Source organism: Toxorhynchites rutilus, chromosome 3, assembly GCF_029784135.1.
Source record: "Toxorhynchites rutilus septentrionalis strain SRP chromosome 3, ASM2978413v1, whole genome shotgun sequence".
NCBI classification, from domain to species: domain Eukaryota; kingdom Metazoa; phylum Arthropoda; class Insecta; order Diptera; family Culicidae; genus Toxorhynchites; species Toxorhynchites rutilus.
The window spans coordinates 302371776-302386122 of NC_073746.1; the positions used below are offsets into that span (position 1 = coordinate 302371776).

Genomic DNA, 14347 nt, shown 5'->3' on the forward strand with positions numbered 1-14347 from the left:
TTTTTACTGTCGCCACAAAAAAAAACAGCTTGAAAACGGTGGGAGCGATTTTGAAAATTTTAAAGATGGCATTTTTTAATCTTTCTGCTTGGTTCATTTATTTTATGAATGTTTTGCTGGTTCCTTTTTCGCTTCTCTTTGCCTGTCAACTGTCTCTCTACTTTGAAAAGAACAAACATATTTTTCAGTGCATATTATACCATATCAATTATTTGTGAAAAATTATGTAGATGTGAAATTATGTAGAACATTTTTGAGCTCCAAGTCACAACTCTTTTAGTTCTGTTACAGAAAAAAAATATTTTGTGCAACACTGATAACGTAATCGATTTTTTGCGAGACAATATTTTTCACATTTTCCACCCTCTTTCTGTTCCTTGAAAATACACACCACTACACGAGACTTTGCCGTTCCGTTTTCAATAAAACTTGGCAGGTACTTCCACCAAACATTGGATTATAATGTCAGTGAAACGTTTGAATTCAGCCGATGAATGCCGAATTCAGCCGATGAGTGGGAAGGTCACAGCCAGATGATTTGGCACAGTTTTTATGTGGTTTTTTTCTGCTCAACAAAATAGAAGAAATATTTTTATGCGAAATTCTGCTTCAATTTCCACAGTTTATTTTTGAAACAGAAATACCAATCGAGAATAACAATTTTAATTTGAGTCCTGTGTGTGTTAATGATGGTCCTGGATTTATTCTTGGTTATCTTCCCAAACTCCGGATTTTTAATTTTTTTTTTAAATTTACTACTGGAAATATTTTTCCAAAATATTTTTTCCACGAAAAAATGCATCTTAAATTGAACTCAATTCAGCCTCACGTGGAATAACCTGTACAAAAGTACCATTTTAATTTTACACTTATTTTCACTTTTGAAATCGTCAAAAACTCAATTAATTGGAGCAAACAAAATTAAATCACAAAATCTGATTTTTTTTTTAAATCGTGTTTATTCATTTATTAATGAATACAACAAGTCTATCACTGTTGTGAACAAGCGGAGACAGAAGTAATGTCTTTGAGGTTTGAGAACTCCTTTCTCGGTTGGAAAAAAAACTTGTCTCTCGACAAGTAATTTTCAATGTTACACACTATCCAACAACAAACATAATTGGGAAATATTCCTCAATATTTCTGCAATGCGCGAGCACATAATTCAAATCTCAACTAACTTTGTCAATTCTGCGTGAAACGGTCTAGATGAAAAAAAAAACAAACAAACCAATCGATTTCATTCAATATGAAAAGGCTGAGCTAAACTGAATGTCATCAATTCGATGCACTGAATCAGATTATTTGTTCACAGAGACACATACACACAGTTGGCACTTGGTCTTGGCAGTCCGCAATTTAAACTGGCAACCGGTTCACCGGGCCGCATTCTGTTTACTTATTCCCAGAGTCACTTATTCATCGCATTCTCTAATTATATTCTTCACTTGGGACATTGACAAATGTCTTCGGGCGTAAGTACTCACACTGCACTAAATCCCCTCCCATTCGAGCCTTCCGGTTCTCAGGTTCGAAGGAAACACTGTTCGATCGTTCTTGTTTTCTTTCCATCACTGCAGTGTGCACTTTTTTATTTCTTCTGAGTCTAACATAACCGTTTATTCAATCTTCTCTCGTCACACTCTTCCACGGTTCATAATGTCACATAACGCTGCCAGAGATTCATATTTTCATCGATCAAATCTTCCACAAAAGACCCACACCGAATACCGTTCTCACAAACAAAACACACAGAGCAGAAAAAAACAACACTCGATCCCTTCCCATCACATCCCACCGAGGCATTCAAATTTTCCACTAATGATACGAAAAACCCTTTCTCTTCCAGAATAATGAAAAGTAGCATTCAAATGAAAAATTGAACCCCGAAGACCGCGCGGCGCGGCGCACTGAATATAGATAAATGACGAACGACGAGAAGATATACACACACCGAAGAAGAAGAGAAAAAAAACATCCAACCGGATGTCATAAATTATTGCACCGAACCAAATTCAGTGCCCATACTTCTTGCGTGCACTTTGGGCAAAAGAGAGCAGTGGAGACAGTGGCAGCAGCAGCAGCGTATAAATCCAATAATAATGACAAAAACCGATCTACTACACAACTTTGAAGAAAAACACAGAAAAAAAAATTAAGTTGCCTCATTTAAGCGAAACCCGAAAGGGGTTCGCGCGGCAGCATGCAGTTGCCTTCGAAGGCTGGAAAAATCAGAAAACTCAAACCGGGCGGAGCGGAAAATGCGTAACGACAGTGTGTCTGTCCCCCCGCCCCGTTTGCTCACCACTATTTGCAGTTGCAATAAACAAAATAAGAAAGAGAAAAAAAAAACCACTGGAAAATGAATTATTGTATGCATTTTCTTGATGATGATCGTTCGCCGGGCTGCGTTTTCGTTATAAATACGAGTTGAGAAAATCTTGATATTGTTTTTTCTTTCCTCCTGTGCCTGTTTCCACACTGTGGAAGGAACGGGGGAAGCGAAAAAAAAAATCGGAATCGGAAGGCGGGAGCCCACCAAACATGTTGGTGGAGCAGGTGGAGCGGGCCGGGCGGAAACAAATTCGCATCAAGTGCAGCATAATTCAGCGTAACTCTCCACACACAAACGCTCGCGCTGCCGCCACTGCAAACACACTCTCTCGTGGACTGCGTTGGAAGGGTAATTGATTTATGTGCAGTTTTAAAGTAACATAAATTATTTTCTTAAACAAGCACTCGGCCTGCATGTGTCTCATTCTTGCAGTTTTTCCAGGAACCGTACCTCCATGGTAAATTTCTGATCCCGTCGTCCGCACATACACACACACACTGTTCGTTGGTCGGTCGGTATGTTGTGGATCCGCCCCACTTCAGTTCGGATGTTACCGAACGCAACACAACAACAACGACAACAACGACAACAGTCAAAATTGCACTTGCGAAACACTATTGTTCAAAAGATCGACGAAACCGACGACGAAATCGCGACGAATCACACACTTATCGAAACACGGTCGGTTCGCTCGCGGCTCACCACGATTCACGGTTGCACTTGTTGTTGTTGTTCTTTTGCTTCTTTGCACTTCTTCGCCTTCGTCACCGAGCGGGGAAGACATCTAGTTAGCCGGTCGGGTCGGGTCGGTTTGAGTATATTTTTTTTTCTTCAGGGCAACGAGCAGAGCGCAACCAGCACTGCTCTTCTAGAAGCGTGATCGCATTAGACGCAACCACTATCGTAACTGAGGAGCGGTGTTTATCTTCAGTGCGTCAGAACCCTCCGTTTCTGCCTTCTGCTGCTGTCGTTGCTCTTCTACTTCTGACACCGCACCACACCGCGTGTGTGTGCGCACTCACTTTACGAGTGTACAAACGAGCGACGGAAGGAAGGTGGTGCTGGTGCGCGGACGCACACGCACACTTCGCCCCTGCCGGGAGGGTCGAACGAATTATGAATCAGAGTGCGAGAGGGAGAGGGTGAGAGCGATCGAACCCAAATAGGATGATGATTTGTAGCGACAGAGACAAGAGGGATCTCTAAACCGCTCGCTCGATGGTGTTGGTTGGGTGGCTGGTGGTGGTGAGTGGTGTGGTGATTGAGCGCTACGCCACTCACTCTCCCGAGACCGCGCCGCAGCTTTAGATAGATCTGCTTAGAGATCAGTTCGAACAAAACGACTATGGAACGGGAAGAATGGGAGTGGAAAGAACAACACACACCGATAGGTGACAGAGACAGAGAGAGAGAGAGAGCTGACAGTGGTGGTGGTGGATGATTTGAGTTCGTCCCTTTTTTTCTACTCTCGGTGGAAGTCTCTTGTGGCTGCTGCTGCTCTAGCCTCCGATAGATCGTAAAAAAAACCGAACCTGACCAGGATCGAGACGAATCACAAGAATCGAGAGAAAGCAATAAAACGTGAAAAAACGGCGACCGGAATAAAATGGAGTTCAGCAGCGGTGGCGACTCATGTTCTAGGAAATCAAGATCGTTAAAGCAGATCCCCACGGTTCGGGTTTTTCGGACAGCAGATATGGTGTCTTCCTCGAAATTCTCGGTGTTCCCGAGAATCGGGGTTCAAGGTTTATGTACTCGACGCAACACCGAAGTTCGGTTTTATGTAATAACTCGGATAAATCAAAGTCAACTTCGAGAGCGCGATATTAAAACATTTCAAGCCACTTAGAGGAGCTTCTCATTGGCTGTTTTTACTTCGAAGCTTCTTGCGGCTCTTGCGACTCGAGGGGGATATAAATTAATAAAGATCTCTTATGGCGTCAGTTGATTAGCGGTGACAAACATACTCACAAACACAAACTCGACAAAATCATCATATTAGCTATATCTCGGCAGAGGATGAGCAAAAACTCGACTCCATAAAATTTATCATTTGAAAAACAATTATTCAGAGTGTGGAGCACTTTATCTACCGAGAAGTGCACTCGTAAAAAATGAGCCATGGCGTCCGCTCGGTACGTGACGCCATGGTTCGGGGGCCATAACAACAGAGCTGCAGTAAATTTTTCCTTAATCAATGTCGTTGCGCTAATCCACACCGCCGCGCCGCGCTGACGAAAGCCAGCCAATTTGACGCGATATCGTTTCCGGTTCGGTTCCAGAGCGCACGCGAAGTTTTGCCATTAGCGTGAACTTTTTGTACATTGCATAGAACCTGATGTTTTCAAATTGAAGCGCATTCTCTTTCAGTTTAGAAATATAAGATTTTCTCTAATAGATGGCGCCACGCATACGTTTTCACAAAATAATAGCATTTTGTTTGATTATGAATTCACTACAAACTGTGACAGTATAAATTTTGGAACTGTTTCGGAAATAAACCATTACAGGTAAACTTCGATATAACGTACATTTCACTTTCAAAATTGTACGTTGTATCGAATTGTACGTTATATCGAAGCATAATAAAGTACTCACAAACGTAGTCTATAATACATTATTGTGTTGCTGTTTTAGTAAAGTTAGTGAATAACTTCAATTAGAAGATGAAGCCAGCCTTTTACATGATGTTTCCCTTCGTATTGTTGATTAAAGCTTGATTCATTTAGAATCCGGAATTACAAAACCAGCTGTATTTCGGGATCGATTGAAGGTACAAAACTTGTTGTAGCATCACAATACAGATAATTCATTGTTCTATCAGAAAAAAAAATATTGAAAAAATTTTTCCTTTACACTTTGGAAATGTGTACGTTGTATCGAGGTAAAATGTACGTTATATCGAGTGACGTTATATCGAGGGTACGTTATATCGAAGTTTCCCTGTATATTCATAATTAGATTTGATAGAAAATTTCTTCTCAAGCCTATTAAACACCTGGAGAAGCTTTCAGCGGATAGGTATCAACACTTGTGAAAGTAGGAGAAATCGATCTAAGGTGGTTTTCATGTAGGAACGGGGAACCTGAAAAGAATAAAGATGGATTGCAGTTCCAAGCCTTATTGCAGCGGTTCTCAAAGTAGGCGATATTGGTTTCTCAGGGGTCGACATGAGCGAAAATTTATTTTGAGGGTTGACGAGGTCTGAGAATTGACCCCCATTAATTAACACAAGTTCTTATTTGAAACTTCCAAGATACAGTATACGTTATGTTACGTGATCCAACTTTATTTCTAGTGGAAAGTATTATTGTTATACTTTTCAAAAACTCAACGAATAGGTGAGCGCGCATAAGTTCGTATAAAATTAAAAATTTGGCAAGAGCATTTGGCATTTGCGTTCTGAATTTGTTGAAACATGAATACACTCATTTACTTATTTAACACAAGAGATTACATTAGTAGAAATATACAGAAAGGCACCAGGTTCATCACAAAACACAGTTTTTTTAAATTTTTTTTCAAAAATTTATTGCCTACTGAAGTATTTGTGAGTATTTTGTATTAACATGTTTACAATTAAATGAATATTTATATGAATTTACATCTATTTACTTTGTTGAGTTTTGATGAGATAATGATGCTGCCAGACTTCCATATTTGTCTTGAATCTTCCAGATTTTGGTAAAGCATCTAGATATTCAGAACCTGCTGTGGGTAGTCCAGGCTTTCCGCACTTTGTTCAGATTTTTCCAGATTAAAAAAAATATTCTGCAATCACATTTAACTTTATTGAGTTGGTTTGGAAAGGTAGTTTGTGCTAGTTTTACTGAAACAGCTATTCAAAATGCATCACTGATTTCACCAAAGAGATTGTGAGGCCAAATTGAGCCGGCTTTCTCAAAGCACCGATAAGCATGCTGGTTTCTACAAAGTATGTAGTAAAGACATAAAGTGTCTTGGAGGATTGAAGGATTTCTTGAAGCATGTTAAGACTGAGAAGCACAAAAGCGACAAAAGTGGAAACTAGGCAAGGAATCGACTGAAACTTCAGAGAACATAATCCTTACACGAGGAAGAACACATTATCTCTGATAAAAAATAAACTTTTGAAACAGTTGATAAAATGGGTGCCAATATAGTTGCCCCTGCCCGTTGACCCCAAAAACACTGCTTGCCGCTGCCTTGTAGGCTCATTTTATTGTGCCTTTGATTGTACAAAAATTGAAACAACATCTCTAATGCAGCGAAAGAAATTATTTTATCTATATAATTTCAAAGAAAAATATAAAATTTGAATTTATCATCAAATACACAATTTTTTTTTATTAAAGAAATTGCATGAACTTAGACAGTAGATCCTAAATAGAATTCTTACAGTGAAAAATTTATCAATTTGTTGCATGTTCAACGAATTTTAACAGGACTTCTAGGTTAGGCAAAATATTGAAATAAGATTCCAAGTCAAACAAAAAAAAATCGGTTGTGCCAATATAGTTGTTACGACCTTATAACAGATTAACAAACCGCAAAGTCTTTAAATTAGTAAAAATTTTGTATGAATAAGACAGAAACTAGAAATTGATCTCTGTTTAAAAAATTTGACTACAGGGGTGTGAGGTATCACTTTATCCTGGAAAAGGGGTCTATTGTCTAAAATAGTTTGAGAACCCCTGCCTTATTTGATGCGGGAAATTCAAACCGAAGGAAAATGATTTCACTAAGGGGCCATTTCAGTTCTCCTGAAAAAACATTGACGCCGATAATTTTTCCGTTGATTTTGTTGATTCTATATATTACAAATATTACCAGTGCTGGCTTACAATGACGAGACTGCATAAACATTACCGGATATACCTCGTCTGAGAGCTTCCCTAGAAGCCCACTTCTTGGAGGATATGATTTGATTATATTGTTCAAACTTATTCATGGCAACATTTTTAGAAGAACTTAATAGAGTATATAAACAAGGCGATCAGACGTTCGTCTTCAATTTTAGATTAGAATTTTAGATTTTTCTGGAATCTTATCAGTTTTTGTATTGCGTGTGACTACTAATCAGATGAATTGCAATAATTTTGTGTGTTGTCGCGACCAGAGATCAACTTCCTTGGTGAATACAATTAAATGTTCTAGGTTTGCGGAATAAATTTTCCACAGAGCATGAATTTTGATAAAAAAAAACATTTTACATGCATTTAATAAGCACTTTGAACTTTGACACCTGTCACTAATTACGCTTTAGGTATCAGAAATAATGAATCAAAAAACAAACCTCCTGAAAAATCATCAAAAGCTCTGATTGCTCAAACTTCGTATATTCATTTTTAACGAATTTTTCAGATACGTTTTTTTATTTCGACCTTATGATGCATAACTTAAAATTTGGAAGGTCTGAAAAATCGTCCAAAAGGCTCATTTTTCGAAATTTGCAACTTTTAATTTGTAATCGATCTACGTTTAACTGCAAATGGAAGATATTTTGGTAAGCTATGTCATAACAAATCGTTGAGGCATGAAACGATAAAAAAAATATTTCAAAAACGCGAAAGTTTCAAAAATATATATATTTATTTTTGCAGATCACGAGCCTAGCTCTTCCGGTCATTTTCAGAAAGCTGACAATTCTTTTTACATAGAATATCAAAATCTTAGGAACACTTATTGTTATAATTTTCTAAGATACCCTCGTTGGGTGTGAGATTGGGTCAAAGAAGCAAGTTTCCAAATTTTTTGTTGAACAACTATCGTAAGTTAGAGTAGAGCGCATTTCTGATTAGGTAGATATGTTCTCTAATCATGAGTCTTCAGAAAATAGTTTAATAGTACATATCGATTTTTCACTGAACTGCGATTAATTGAATGTTGACCCAATCTCACCACTTAGAAGGGTGGGTGGGTCAAAGTAATGAGTATTGTTTTCTTTCAAGAATTCTATTCAAGATAATTTGACAGCATGTAAGTGTCTTGAATGATCAAATGATCAGTTACAAAAATGGTGCCAATCCACAGAAGTGTGATGGAAATGATCATACATTTGTATATGAAAATTTTTCTCAATTCTGCCGTCGGCGTCTTTTGCCGTGATGCTGAGAAATCAAACTTATTTCGTCACTTTCTTGTGCCGCCCCCAACAACTATCTCTCGTTTCGAACTGTGGTTTTCCTTGTAACTGTGCTCATTTTTTTCTGGTGAACTTGAAACATGTGAGATGCTCTTTAGTAGCGGTTTTACAGTAAACGAATAAATGACCGTTTGAATCTCGAAACTAAGTTGCTCTTTTGATTGTCTTTAAGGCTTAGCGGCTTCAGCAATCCTAGAAAATGCGACTCCTGGAAGGCTGAGGAAACGCTTTCCTCATAATACGTGCGAAGATTTTGTCTCCAATTCCTCTTCACAGCCATTCTATGCAAAACCGATATAGTGGCTCTCAGATTTTCGTGAATAGCGGTAGTTTTGCTCCTTAACACAAAATATTGCACCCGGATTTTTTTATTTTTTATTTTAGGGTGGGTCAAAAAATAAAAAAATAATTCCCTCTTTTCCGAAAACGACTTTTTTTCAAAAATTCATAACTTTTGAACTTCTGGACCGATTCCGACGAATAAATTGAAGCCAATTCAATAGCCTTCTTTGAAGTACTTGCGAGAAAAATTGGATTTTGTTATTGTAATTATTGATAGTATTTGTTTTTCATAGTTCACATGGTCTCGGGACCAATAATATTTTTTTTTAATTAATTTTCACATAACATATCCAAAATCCAGATGATCGATATATCAATTTAAAGACAATGGGTTGTGAAAAATGGCACATAGATATAAACTAGTCGCATAGGAATATTGAACGTAAACTGAAACATGTTAACTTTGAAAAATCATAACTCAAACCCGAAAAAACACCACTCTGATATTCGAATATGTTATGTGTAAAAACCTCAGTTTTTAAGAAAAAATATAAAAAAAATGTGCCCTTGGTCCCGAAATCATGTAAACTATGAAAAACAATTACAATCAAAAATTAAGAAAGCGAAATACGATTTTCCCCCAATTGTAATATTTTTTCGAACAAGACAAGCTCATTGACTTTAATTTGATATGTCGGTCATCTGAACCGGATTATTAGTTGAAAAATCAGGAATTTTTGTGGTGGAGGAAAGGGGTAAAAATTGATTTTTCGGACCATCGGTTGATTTCGAAAAATCATAACTAAGGAAAAAAATAACGTCTCATTGATTTTTGGATATGTTATGTAACCTCAGCTTTGAAGAAAAATATCAAAAAATATAGCGCCTTTGGTCCCGAGACCATGTAAGAAAAAGCCACAACTTCTATGTTTAAAGACAGTTGAGTTTGAAGGTTTGCTTTTGATTGTGAGTGTTTTGGTCTTTTTTTGCATGTACAATGCAGCTTGTTTGTATATGTTCAATTTTATGTTTGATCCATTCTTACTCCCACTCAGAGTAAAATAAGAGATTATTTCGAAAATATAAAAACTTTCTTGGTGTCCAAAAACAACAATCATCCAAACCAGACATGAAAGAAGCATTCTATCAAATATTCAACCATGTAGCGTTCTGTATGATGGTACTAGGCATGAGATGTTTCTGGGTGTTATTTTATGGCTATTTACGCATAAAATTTTGATGGATTGAAGTACAGTGCATTGGAAGTGGTGAAAACATGTCTCCTACTAAACACAGGTTCAGAGCTTTCTAACACATTCGCAACATTTGTCAAGATATTACTAACTAGCTGACCCGGCGAACTTCGTCCCACCAATAATTGATAATTTCATTTAAATAATTTCGAACACTCAAGTTCCCACAGAAATTTGTTCTCTGTACGCGATTTATATTAGTGGTATATAATTTCTTTTTAGGCATATAAACCTGATGCAGACTAAGACGCATCAAACTTGATACTGACTGTTCAAATCCAATAAACAAATTTGCTAAAAAATGGCTTTCCACTTTTTCAGCCTCCATACAAAATTTGTTAAAAAAATGAAAAAAATCAAATTTCTCAACTTTCCGAACTTTTTCATAATTTTTTTGGCATATAAACCTAACGCAAATTAAGACGCACCAATCCTGATACTGACTGTTGAATCCTTTGCTCTGTTCTTGAGTTAAATCGTGAGGAACGAATACCAAATCATTTTTATTTATATAGATGTACAAAATTTGCTGAAAAATGACTTTCCAATTTTGGATCTTTCCGAATGGTTTCCATAACTTATTAGACATTTAAATCTGACGCAGACTAAGACGCATCCAACCTGATAGTGACTGTTGAAATAAAATCATCAAATTTGCTAGAAAAATACTTTCCAATTTTTCAACTTCCATACAAAATTTGCTAAAAAAAAATACTTTCAAATTTTCCAACTTCCCGAACTTTTTCATAATTTTTTTGGTATATAAACCTAACGCAAATTAGGACGCATCAATCCTGACACTGGCTGTTAAATCCTTTGCTCCGTTCTTGAGTTAAATCGTGAGGAACAGACACCAAATCATTTTTATTTAAATAGATAGTAACTTTCTCCGTTTCTGACCTTATTTCAACCCTCACCCCCATTCTCACACCCAACGACGCTGCATAAGTTTTTCCCATTTTCATTTTATAAATATACTACTCATTGTTCAAAATTTGTGACTTTCAAATTTTCAAGGAAAAAAACGTGAACTGCGCCGCAAATGACTACGTTTAGGTTTACTTAACAAATCAAAAATCGATTGACTTTTCCGGAAAGGAATAAATATAAGGTATTCGAGCATAAACAGAGCAATTTTTTTGTCGGTAGTTTTTATTCATGGAATTACTGTGTAGAAGCATTTAAGCAAAGCAGAAGTATTTAAAACAATTCAAGAAACAAAATTAATTGGTATCATCTCTTAGTGAGAAGGATTTTTTCACCCTATCCAAGTCTTTCAAAGACGGATGCTTTACAACGATTTTGTGTATAAAAGCTGAATCGTAGCAGATGACGAAAATCTAGGCCAAATTGACAAGCGAACCGAATAAATATACACTGGACAAACAAAATTTGAGATGATGCATGTATATTTGGGTGGGTTTTTTGTTTATTTTTTTACTTCGTTTTAAATGAACACCTGAAGATGAAATACACATTACATTTTTTTCATGTTAGAGCGGTACCCTAATTTACTCAAAATGTTGATCAATACAGAAAGATAAACGGCTGAACGGATCGATACTTAATTTTCAATAGTTTATGGGGCTATAAACATATTTGCTAACACTTTCCTAAATACTACAAAAGCTTGCTTTTTTAAGAACGTTGTGGAAAGTTAAAACAAAATCGTCAAAGCTTTCCGCGTACAAAATTTATTCAAGTTTTCAAATCTGCATAGTGAAATTGGTTTTTTTAAAAAACGTGATAAATATTGTAAAGTTATAGTCGATATTTTTGATTTCAAATAAAATATATTTTTTTAAATATTTTAATGAGTGAATGAAGTATAGTTTTTCATTATTTTGTCGATTCTTTTTCTGTTGAAGAAATCAATATTGGTGTTTTATAAATACGTGAAAACGTCATTGGAGAGGCAACAGCCTTAACATCTTTGATAGAAATAGTGTTCAAGTTCATTTTATCGTATAATTTTTCTGAACAAACTTAAAAAACACAAAATACATGGTAAGCAATAGGAAATCCAATGGAGAGGTCGAGGGTTCGATGTCAAAAATATCTGTTGTCGTTATCATTAATCTACTAAAAATATGCCAACCTTGTGAGCCTCCGTCGCCATCTCTCGGATAACACTCGGAATCATCCGACGGTTTTCGAAGAATCGTCAGCCTCAGCGCACAACCATTTTTTTTTCTTGATGGATAATTAAAAGTATCACGACGTGTAAATGCATATATTCGAGCGAGCTGTAATTGTGAGGCCAGCTGTAAAAAAACAATGTTGATGGCGATCACGTCAAGGTTTCGTCGATATGCGCAATGAGTTGACAAATTTGCGAGAGTAACTTAATAAGTGGCTTGTTAACATTCAATTAACTTTGCTGCCGGTCATAGTTGTGTACTTTAACTATTTTTTTTTCTCTTCGGATGTGATCCACAACGAATTTCCCTGTCCGGAACATCCCAACTCGAGTCGCTGCGGCGATTATCCCGAAATCAGTCAGACGCAAAAATGATCCATCCCCGAAACTGACTCGGAAAACTTTCCAAGCGCGTCCGTATAGATTTCTATAATTTATTTTATAATTGATATGCAAATCCACCATTCCCCATTCCGGAGGAATGGTGTTGAAGGGCGGCGGTTGCTCCAAAGTCGCAGCGGAAAACAATTGGTGAGCGGATGAAGCGCGCTTCCACGGAAAAGTTATTTTCTATTCAATTCCTCGCCATCGGGAAAACCGAAACGTGAACTGTTGGCTTCTCTTGGTATCATCAGTAAGTGTGCGCGCTCGGATGGGAGTGAAACGAACGGAGAGACAGAGCAGTGTGCACATTCAATTTTCTAATGAAAAATATAAACAAAATATGTATGGATTTTCCTCCGGCTCTTCCCCCTCGAAAGCATCGTGGATTTCAACCCTACCATCGCGCCGCTTTGAGCCATGGATATCGAAACAAAATCTACATATCTTCGAATCTCCTCCCGTCCCGGAGGAGTGCAGGAGTTTCCGCACTTCACAATCAGAGACAGTTCGTGTCCCCTGTCCCCGCGTTCGGCACCCCGCACATAAAAAAAAGGAAAACCCGAGAGCTGCTCGTTGTTGTTCGGTTCCAATTTTTCGAATGCCGTGTATGAAAACTCATTCATATATTTATTATATAAAATAATCAAACGACACACGGGAAAGAGCAATGAGGAAACCGCTGTCTTCCAGTGGAAGGGGGCAAATTGGAAATAATACCATCCACAGCTCTTCGCTTCGTATGAAGCGACGAACGGAATGAACACAAAAAAAATCAACGGCAGCCAGCAAAAACAATGGGTAATATACAAATGAGAAAACCGAGAAGACGAGTGGAAAATATGACAAACAATCAAATACAAAATTCGAGCAGTCTTTGTCATTTCATCCCTCGAAGGTTTTCCGCCCTCTCCACCCTTACGTACTCAAACACACACCCAAACCGGTGATACATCAGCCTTCAGTGCTGCGGGAGATGAGATGAGATGAATGCGTGGTTCGATTTTTAATCATTTTCCTTTGCGCTTTCCTAGGACTTTGTGAAAAGTGATGGTGGCGGCGGTGGGGGTGTCTACGCTCATTGTGCCCTGTGTGCCAGAGGCCCGGGCTGTAGCGTGTTTCATGTGTCAGCATTAAAAAGAAGGGTTATTATTCCCGAATTCAAACGAAAAATCAAACCCCGACCCACCGTTTCCTTTCTACGCCCTCGCTCGGGAGGGAAAGTTTCCACCCGAGCGACGAGAAAAGGGTTAATTTGTGGGGTTGTTCTCCGGGAAGAGGCAAAAAAACCAAATCGACAACAGCAGCAGCCTTCCCAAGATACGTACACGCACGCATCAAAAGTCGTAATTCGTAATAATAAACATAAAAAGTCACTCACTCATTTCAATAATATCCCTTTTCTGTGCTGTGTTGTGTGTGTATGTGCGCCAGCAACCCTTTTTCCACATGTGCGTGTTGCGGGGATGTGTGTCCTCCTCCAGCTTTTTATCTCCCGAAGCACTCCTCGCAGCCTCTGCTGCTTGGCCCAATTAATAACAGAAATTTGAATATATAATTCATGTCAGCCAAAAATTGATGGAAAATTTGGCTGATGGGAGCGGATTTTTCCGGCAGAAACCCTTTTTTCCCTCCAGCCACAGCCATATCCACACACACGCACGCCTCGTTTGCAAGGATCTGCTTGGGATCTGGCGGAAGATGTGTGTGCCATTTGTTTCATAGCCATCGGAGCAAATCGATCAAAACACGGATATAGCGGACGGCCGAGGACTCGGCCAGATGCGATGTGATTGAGGCTGGCGAGCTGGCGTTGGGTACATTTAAAGAGT

The 14347-nt window shown here is 38.0% G+C and overlaps 1 protein-coding gene across 5 annotated transcripts in view; it reads right to left on the reverse strand.

The window, feature by feature from the left end:
• The window catches only part of LOC129775354 (homeobox protein cut), a 372272-nt gene that overhangs the window by 51970 nt on the left and 305955 nt on the right, over positions 1 to 14347 (reverse strand). The window contains exon 1 of one of the 5 annotated variants that reach the window (XM_055780020.1): positions 2786 to 3237. The exons of the other annotated variants lie outside the window; for them this stretch is intronic. Coding sequence (XP_055635995.1) covers positions 2786 to 2821 — 36 coding nt within the window. The 5' untranslated portion in view covers positions 2822 to 3237. Of the gene's footprint in view, positions 1 to 2785; positions 3238 to 14347 lie in introns of those variants that run through there. 5 annotated transcript variants of the gene reach the window in all.